Source organism: Alosa alosa, chromosome 24, assembly GCF_017589495.1.
Source record: "Alosa alosa isolate M-15738 ecotype Scorff River chromosome 24, AALO_Geno_1.1, whole genome shotgun sequence".
Taxonomy (NCBI): domain Eukaryota; kingdom Metazoa; phylum Chordata; class Actinopteri; order Clupeiformes; family Clupeidae; genus Alosa; species Alosa alosa.
Window position 1 is genome coordinate 18,932,618 of NC_063212.1, and position 10,000 is coordinate 18,942,617.

The window sequence follows — 10,000 nt, forward strand, 5'->3', positions numbered from 1 at the left end:
TTTTCTCATTTACTTTAATAATAAAATTATTTGCCATCTTCAGTGTCTTTTGGAAATGGAAAGTTGATATGCATCAGCCCGTGAGCTAACTCTCTGGGTTGACAAATTTCAAATTACAGTTTTCAGACAATCATACAATAGCCGAAAATTGGAACCAAAAGCCTCAGACAGCTGTCTTGTTTTTTTTTCCCCTTCTTTTTTATTATCTTTTTTTTCCGTTGCTACAAAAAGAGACTAAAAAAAATGAAGATAAATATGTTGAATATGAAATGTAGCTGTTCAGTCTGTAGACATCTACTTATGCTCTTCTAAGCAAACAGTTTGACTGAAGCCACACAAATCATAAGAGGGCCTTAATTGGGGCATTTTGCTGGTATTTCTGGACATAAGAACATGTTGGGACCCAAACCATAAAGGTCAAGCATTTTATTTGTGTTTTCCAAAGCTCACTTCTGCCAGTCAACAGTGGACAAACACACACACACACACACACACACACACACACACACACACACACACACACACACACACACTCACGCACACGTTGTATTTCTGGAATATGTGGAATTTACATAGGCTTTTGAGAGGTAAGCTCGTAAGACATTAAGGAGTGTGGTTTTGAGTCCGTGCTATTGAGGCAAGCCAAAGCAAAACCAAAAAAACAAACAAACACTATAGTCAGATAAACCAGCATGAGGACCCATGAGTTGTGCCAAATAAATACCAAAATACCATTCCTGCTCACATATCATGCATGACATGAAGTCTTTTTGTAGACCTGGCAGAGACCTGCGCTTCAGTTCACATCACATTTCTTTTGGCCTATTTCATTGGCGAGACACGGAGGTGTGCCAAATGCCACACTGAAACAGAAACGTGTTGCTAAAAAAGAAAGGGGAAAAAAATGCCTCCCATTGCCAAGTGTCCGTAAAAAGACAACAAGCGGCCAAGATGACAGGCTGACCACCACGGCCTCGAAGGCAAGGCCCTCGGTGTGAGAGTGGCCGACGTTCACACCTATCTCTTCCTCTCTTTCTTCTCTTCCACTGCTGCTGTTTTCATGCTGTGCTTAAACTGCATGATGACCGCTTCAACATTATTCCACCCCAGTAATGAGATGTGATCACGGGCTCTTCCAACACAGGGCTATGAGCGTAATTCATAATGATGACTTTTTCGCCTCATTCTAATCTTAACAGTGTCACACCGCCAGACCATTTGGAAGGGAAATCTTTAGCTAAGCCACTGCATTTTTCATCCAAAAATATGTTCAAACAGTGGGTCACAACACTGGCCGTAATTTCTTTTTTTGTCGCTTTTCTTTTTTCTGTTCTTTTTTTTTTTTTTCATTGTGCTCCCAAAATTACTTTCCCCTTTCTCGGGAAGCCAAGTGGGGAAAAAAAGGGCCTCGGAATTACAATTCCACGACTTTAAGCTCTGCAATAACTGCCGGCCCTGCTTGGCGGTCGGCCATCGCATGACCTCATATTTTCGGAGAGGCGGCACAAAAGAAGGAGGGCAGACCGCAGTCCCCTGGCACACCATTCCTCTGGGGAGGGGGTCACTCTCTCCCTCTCTGCTTTTATTCTCTCCATCATGTATGCTCTCTCTCTCTTTCTCTCTCTCTATCTCTCTCTCTCTCTCTTTCTCTCTCTCTATCTCTCTCTCTCTCATCTGTCTCTCACTGTGACACCCTTTCCTTCTCTTTCCTTCTCTGCTCTCCATCCCTCTCTCTGCATCCCTTTTTCTATCCCTCTCTCGCTTTCTCTGTTTATCATCGCTATCCCCAACCCTCACTCACTCTCCACTGTCCTTCTTTCTATCTCTCTCCCTCCCCAACTTTCTCTTTTTACTTTCCCACTCCACCCCACCCCCCCCTCTTTCTTTGGCGAGCCAGCCGCACCCATTTGGCCAGCCTGTATACCATTGCCTCCTCAGCTCATCCATTCACAAGTTAGTAAGAGATGAGATGTCTCTTTACAACTGACTGACCATTGAAAACTAAAAAAAACAATCTGAAAAGGAAAAAAAAAACATAAACAATTTCATACCAATGGCTCCTGTCAGTCAAAAGTGAACACCCCTGTACACCCCTTTGTCACTACAGCTACCACATTCCCCCTTCGCCCCCACATACTGTGACACTGTGGCCTGGTGTAACCATGGTAACCCCTCCTGACCAGTGCCTTTGAGTTCCATCCAGCCACAATTCTGTTAAAATTCCTAATTTCCTTGTCCAGTTAAAAAAAAACAAAAAAACTTATCTGGCCTTGCCATCACCCAACCCCTCCAATCATCTGCTGATAGGATGTTAGTATATTTTTTTTTTTTTCTAGTCATGTTGACACATTGCTACAAGCATTTGTGTTGTGCAATGGGTCCTTCACATTTAGGCCAACATCGTACCATAATGGCGGCAAATCAAGTGGTTCACTTCAGCTACAAGCAGATTAATGGATACTTGGAAAACCCTATTACACTGCCGAGGCAAGAGCTTTAGGCATATTAGGCAATGCCGCTGCTCTAGGCTGGACACTGAGGATTCAGGAAACTACACTTTTAAGCCCATGTTCGCTGCCCTGCTGATGTTGAATAAAGAAACCAACATATGCTGCAAACCTTTTTGTCTGTGTGTGTGTGTGTGTGTGTGTGTGTGTATGTGTGTGTGTCTGTCTGAGAGTATAACCAATGTATAACCAACGTCAGTACATGTTGAAGTCGTAGACGTGTAAGGGTTTCTCCAGAGACGGTTGATAAAGCTATTTCACCGTACCTCGTACTCCTGGGAGAACTTGAGGTTGTCGTTGGCTTTGAGTCTCTCCAGATGGTCAGCCAGGTCCAGTATGGGGATGGGAGGATGATTAGCCATGCCTGTAGATGAGAACATACATATGCCGAGAGTTAGCCATACGTAGGCATACCAAAAGAACAGGCTATAGACTGTTTAGAAGCTTTAGAAGAGGAAACGTGTGTGTCGGAAGGACGGATGGAAAGAACGTGACAGAGAGTTGTTTTTTTTTTTTTTTCAGGTCAGTCTGTCCACTCAAAGCAGTAACATGCTCGGAAGGAAGAGGAGGAGGAGGAAGAAGAGGAGGAGGAGAGAGGAAGAGGAGGAGAGAGGAAGAGGTATGGACACAGAAGCCAATGACAGGTCATTGAGCTCACTCTCCAAACAGCACACTCCTGAGAAGCATGAGGGAAGAGTGTGTTATTCACACAGAAAGCCACGACGGACAGTTAGCAAGATGGTTAGAGCGAGAGGACAAAACTGTAAATACTGAAAAAATAAAACAATAATAATAAATAAATAAAAAATACTAAACTACTAGCTGAATGTAGATGTTGTAGTCTGCTTTGAGTAATGTCATGGGTCTACAATTATTATCAGTTCAAGCTTCACCCTCCTGCCATGGCATTACATATACAGTAGAGCCTTGGGATTAGATGAGTGTGAAGTGGACTACAAAATGCCTACTAAATTAAAAGAAGCAAATCAAAGAACAAATAAAATACTGAGTCAGAAATGACAGAGAAAGAAGGTGGTGAATGTGTAAACAAGACCAACTAACTTGACAAATGGAGGTTACTGGGATAACCGCACACGCCTGAACCTGTGAAGGAAACCAGGGGGGAGGGACGGGTAAATAAATAAATAAATAAATATAAATAAATAAATAAAATGTCGCAGACGTCGAAAACAATATGGTGACCACTCTAGAAACAAGAAAATAAAAAGCCTGGCTAGCATGAGCTATTTAGTGAGGAAACACATTGAGAGCTATTCACTAGTGATGTTAGTTAGTAGATCAACACAATGTCATGCTAAACGCTAAATGCTAAAGCACACACCCATGCGTTCACAATATTAAAGCAAACAAGCATTAAGTGTTTTCCTTTGTTTCTTTTGTTTTGTTTGTTATGTTGTTGTTGTAGAGAGATTGGACAAAATGCTGTTACAAGAGGCAAGGTAAGGTCATATCTAAGAGGTGAACACAAACACAAAATGGACAACAACAACAAAAAACATCAAAGTTTGCACCCTCTCATCACAGTGCAGCACTTCCTGCTGGTTTAAAAAGTCTAGCTTGCTCCCACCACCCCATCAAGTAATTGGGCTCAGTTGAAGGGCGCTTCTGATTCTGTACTGTATGAACTGAGACTGCTCTCAGAGTAGGTGCTGTGAGGTAAATTGCGGAGTTCCGGAGCGACTGAATCACATACAGGTAACAAAAACTCTGAACATGTCCTCTCGAATAAGCATTGAGGAGGCTTTGATCATTAGCAGAGAGAATGAGACAGAGAGAGAGAGAGAGAGAGAGAGAGAGAGAGAGAGAGAGAGAGAGAGAGAGAAAGAGAGTTAGTTAGTTTTAGCTTTGTCCTAGATAGGGACATTGGAGTTGTGTTGAGCCAACTCTGGCTCTACCTCCTCAAGTATGAAGGGCTGGAGGAGTAGTGGCTATGGAAGAGTCCCAGCGCGCCGCTAATAGTCTTTCATCTGCGTTACTGCTGACACAAGTGGGCATTAGCTAATGGATAAAGAGAGAGGTGTGTGTGTGTGGGGGGGTGGGGGGCGGATGGGGGGGAATGGGCGAGAGCACACAAGTGGCTCTATCTCTGGCCACTCAAGATCCATTTCCAGCATCGGTGACAATGAAAGTGCTGTCCGTTGTGTCGATCTGCGCCATGCAGGCATCAAGCACCCTTAAGATGAAGGGTGGTGTGGGGAGGGGAGGGGAGGGGGGCGAATGAGGGTTCTGCTGGGTCGATGAAGACTGAAGAGGAGGAGGAGGAGGAGAGGAAAAATCAGGGGGAGGGGGAGAAGACGTGGGCATCAATGGAGCAGCACTTGGACCTCAAACTAATGGATACTAATGGCGACTTCAGATACAATATGACAACGGTATCGTCGCACTCTGACGCCCATTATTCCCAATGGCGTGCGCCTCACATTAACGGCTTGTCATCGAGTAGCGGTTTGTCACATTTGCAGTATGCCGCTGTTGAAGTTCATCTCTTTTGAACTTGCATTGTTAAACTCGGATCGCGGTGCAGAACCAAAATGGCAATTGCCAATCGCAATTCACTCTGTATCTTAAAAAAAGGGATAAGGTGTTTGCATTTCCTCAGGGAGAACTAGAGGTGCAAGGGACCAATGTGCTGCTCCTGAGAGGCACTGGGCCAATACTACGTGACACAAGGCACCAGGTGATTCTACAGGAGTTTCGGTGTGCAAGGCCCATACAGAGCCTCCTGGTGACACTCAATTAAAACCACTCAAAAGGGGGGGAAGCTGCGCTGGCCGTGTTTGTGAATGCTGGACGAAGCTGGCGTCCAGACCGAGCCGTGGTCTCGGAGCGGGGAGGACGGGTCGAGGCGACAGCAGCAGGGCGGCCATTATGTCGGCTCACAACGGCTGACCCGGAAAATACTGCTGTCGTCATGGTGCTGATTGTCCCCCCCCCGGCCACCTGTTATCCTCGCCGGTGCCAGCTAGCCAGCCAGCCAGCAGCTCGCTCGGAATCAGGGGTCTGCGGCAAACTCCAGCTCTCCTCCAGAGGACAAATGGGGCTGTGACTACATTCCACCTCCCACCCGCCCCCCCAGAAAGGAGAAGACACAGGAAAGGATGAGGAAAGGGAGAATGGCATACCAGGTAAAATACCCAGCTCAAGACACGCATTCTCTCCACTATGATGATCCAAGGTTAAGACCATCTGAGACGTTTATAGCAGCTAGTCCATCCATCCTTCCTTTTCTCTCTTTCTTTCACTAATCTTTCCTTTCCCTCATAACAGTTGACATTGTAGACTATCCTCTGCGACACTGGAATTGCATTGTTCTGCTCCTATATTAGAAGCCCTCTTCCGCCTCCAGGGGCTGAATAATAGAGCATTGTCGCAACCCTTGACCCGTCATGATTACTCCATCACAAAAAAAACTTGAAATCGGTATTTTGGGAAGGTGCTAGGCAGGCAAACCCTCTGTCCTTAGAGAATGACCTCAATGGACAATTTGTCTTTCTCCACCCAGCGATGATTCTCTGGACTCTAGACACCGTGTTCCTGACATGAAAAAAAAAATGGGATATCGATATCTGGGGGAGGTGTTTGGTATGCATCACCTCTGCTGTTTGTGCTCCGAGAGAGAGAGAGAGAGAGAGAGAGAGAGAGAGAGAGAGAGAGAGAGAGAAGGAAATGAGTCTCAAGGAGCATTTGTCACTATCCACCTGGCTTCTGTGTTGTACAGACATGGCCGACATCTTCTCTGACAAAAACGGGAACCTTGAGCAATGTTACCCTTGTGCTTAGCTGTGCAGAGTCAGCGCTTCCGAGAGGGAGAGGCCCCATATGGTTTGGGGGGTTACTCTCCCCTGGGAGAAATGATGATATGCTTACAGGTAACATCTCTTCGCCCTTCATTTTAACCTGGGTAGCCTTACTGCAATTTACCTGAAGGCTTACGATGATACGTTTGCTTTGTCCTAGTTTTATACCTTCCTGACTCTGCAAACAAAGTCATTCAGACATGTATGCAGAACATCTATTTCTTTATCATGACATGATCATCTCTCTGGTTGTGAGCATTCAGATTGCAATCCCCCATGCTAATATCAAAAATCAAAAACCAATCAGGGTATAATGCTACACCTAAGAAACATCTTACTAGTCAGTAAATAAGAAAACACTGAACAACAACAACAACAACAACATCAACAACAGCAAAACCACCTGCATAGGGCACTGTGGTCTGATGTCCTGACAGTGTGCAGTACCCAAAACGTCTTCACACTGCTATTTGTGCTAGGGGAAAAAGAAAAATCTAACACGTTTCGGCCAGTGATCTTCTTCAGGTTGCACACACACACACACACACACACACACACACACACACACACACACACACACACACACACAAACACACACTGAGGTGAAAGAGGCCCTTAAAGTAAAGCGCTGTTCACCTGGCGTCTGGAAGTTGAGCCGGCGCAGCTCCACGGGGTCAGTGGGGTGGTGCGAGGGCAACTCCTTGCTGTGCGGCAGGCTTCCTTTCCTGGCCTCCGACTCGGCACGTTTCCTGGGAAGGGAACGCAAAAGAAAGAACAGTCAAGTTGCATGGACAGTCCACGGGGTTGGGCTCCTGGCTAGCAGCAGTTGGACATTCTGAGTATGACCTGTGTGTGTGTGTGTGTGTGTGTGTGTGTGTGTGTGTGTGTGTGTGTGTGTGCGTTTGTATGTGTGTTGCTATCATTCATTGCTCTTATAACACCGTCACATTCTAATACAAACGGCCCCTCTAAAGTTTCACCAGTCAGACAAAGTGCATGCTTTCTGCATTGGTGTGAGTCACATAAGTTGCCCTATAAGCAGAATGTGCAACTTAAGTGGATCCTACTGTATCTCCATTCAATCACCTTTCTCCTCTCCTCTAGAACGGGCACATACATTTACTTTTGATAAGATTACAAGGTGATTTCATGGTGCAGGACAAGATTTATAGATTATGAAGAGAAAATAATTACATCTGAAGATTATCTTCCTATACATAACTAATCCATAGGCTTTTGATACATCCCTGTCCTTTTACGACCTGATCTAAATCCTACGATTGCTGAACTATCCAATGAAGTGACCTCCAGGAACTTCTAACAGGGTTAGCCCCGGTTAACACAGAAAACATTATGATTATAGCGCCACACCAATACATTCTGCACTGGTATATTTTGTGAAGAGTGTGTTAAGCCATCGAAGCCATTCATTGCTGGTTTATTTAGTTCTGTGTGCATTTTACATCTAGTGATTTTCAATAATAATAATGAAAAATAAAACAACAACAATAACAACAACAAGTAATGTACTGAATTGACCTTTGCCCTTTTGAACTGGGAAGTGCACATACATGCAGGACTAAAGTGATAAAAAGCTGACAAAGCAGGGCAAGCAGCCAGTGGGGATTTGGCTGGAAAGAGACCAACACATCCCACAAGTAATGAGAAATAAATAGAATGAAAAGGCTGTTGATGAGTCTGCTACTACCATGCCTCGGGCTTGCTCTGTGTCTTCTGATCACTGTGAATCAAAGACATGGGTGGGTGGGTGGTGTGTGGTGGGGGGGGGGGGGTGGGTTCATGCATGGGCAGTCTGCAAGGTATCGAGACAGCAGCAGAAAACATGAGAACAAACACTGTGTGAGAAATAGTCCTTCGGGGGGATGCTGGAGTCGGTCCAGCTCTGGTAATGCTGCCATATAAGGCCTCACAACAACAAGGGCTACCAGAGGATCGGAGGGGAGCTGGTAACGTTAGCAACTACAGGGGCTGTGTGTGCTGTGTGTGTGTGTGTGTGTGTGTGTGTGTGTGTGTGTGTGTGTGTGTGTGTGTGTGTGTTTGTGTGTATACATCTGTGTATCAGAGTTTCTGTGTGTAAGTTTGCATATTTCTTCGCATGCATGTGTGAATACGGCGTGCATGTGTGTGGTGTGTGTGTGTGTGTGTGTGAGAGAGAGAGAGTGCTTAGACGGGACAAGTTCACGTAAAGGGCCAGAAGATAGGGACTGGGGGACTGACATTCCCAGACCAATCTGAAACAGTGCAGGAGCAGCACGGCACAGTGGAGGGCAGGGAGCTGGGAGAGCACAGATGAAATAAGATTACAGTACCGCTGCACACCGACTTCCCGGCCTGGGAGAGCATTGGGCTGTGCAGTCATACTGTGGGAAAAATATATCCGTTTGGTGATGATGATAGATGACTAACGCCATTGCACAAAAAAAAAAAAGAAAAACAAAAAAAATGTTTGAAGCTGTTCATGCATGTACGATTTGTGTATTTTGAAAGGATATATGTAATCCTTTAAAATGGTTTGGTTTAACTTTGTCATGCAATAGACTGAAATAAATGTATATGGAAGATGACAAAAAGCAAAAAGCTTAATCTTGCACATATAAAACCAGACATTCAGCATTGACATGAATTATGTTTGAATGCTCGTAGTGTATGCTGAAATTCAATTCAAAACAGCTTGTATGTGTATTTTACTTCATAAACCTCAATTCAGTAACTACCAAAACAAGGTTATCTAGATATATTCAGGTCAGGTGGTAAATTATCAAGACAAAGTGGATTTTACAATATTTTGGACCTCTTTCTGCTTCATGACTCGTGGTTATATACAGGCGGAACATAATTAATTACCCATAATTTGATATTATAAAGAGGCTTGTATCTGCACTATTGTCAATGTAATGCAAGGTGAACCCTGCATGTCCATAATTTTATGGATGAAATGCCTTTTTTTGTTATGTACCTAACTTGAATGTACTTATAGGCATGATGAACATGAACGTTGAGGCAAACAGCAGATTAGTTCAAGTGCAAGGGAGTGACGGGACCTCGCTGTGAATAAAAAGACTTAAATATCGATAACAGTCATGACTGGAGGGGGAAGGATAGGTGTGGACAGAGGGGGTGAGGTGGAGAGGAAAGGAGAGGAGAGGAGAGGAGAGGAGAGAAGGCTTTGGACTGTTTCCCATTATTTCTTACCTGTCTGGTTTGCTGTTCCAACAGTAGGCACAGAAAGGGAAGATAAAGCATTGAAATTAGCTGTCACCAATGTGTGCACTGTCACGGGTTAAAGCATATGCCATGTCTAACAGAATCTCTCTCTCTCTCTCACACACACACACTTTCTCTCAGTCTCTCTTTCTCAGTGAGAGACAGTGGTTTAACTGACAATTATCACAGTGGTTAAAGCTTCCAATATGCGCAGGCATTTGACTGGCAGTCGAACGCGCATCAAAACGCCACATGAAACGTGTGATTACACCATCTTGCAGTTTCTGCCTCGGTGGCGCATGCTGTCATCCTGTAACAGGTGCAACCGACCAGACGTCTTTCATTCCACTCAAGCAAAAAACCCTCCTCAGATCTCGCCCCTGCGTTTTATATTCAAATCGTTCCGCATGAATGTGTCTTTCACAAGAACAAATGGGCTCTAATCTTAGA

The 10,000-nt window shown here is 44.7% G+C and overlaps 1 protein-coding gene across 1 annotated transcript in view; it reads right to left on the bottom strand.

Annotated features, from left to right (window-relative positions):
* The window catches only part of LOC125289303 (receptor-type tyrosine-protein phosphatase delta), a 109,151-nt gene that overhangs the window by 33,535 nt on the left and 65,616 nt on the right, over positions 1–10,000 (bottom strand). The window contains exons 24-27 of the mRNA XM_048236057.1: positions 9,539–9,550; positions 6,962–7,074; positions 3,570–3,611; positions 2,774–2,871 (exon numbers count right to left, since the gene is read on the bottom strand). Of these exons, the coding sequence (XP_048092014.1) occupies positions 2,774–2,871; positions 3,570–3,611; positions 6,962–7,074; positions 9,539–9,550 (265 nt within the window). The remainder of the gene's footprint in view (positions 1–2,773; positions 2,872–3,569; positions 3,612–6,961; positions 7,075–9,538; positions 9,551–10,000) is intronic.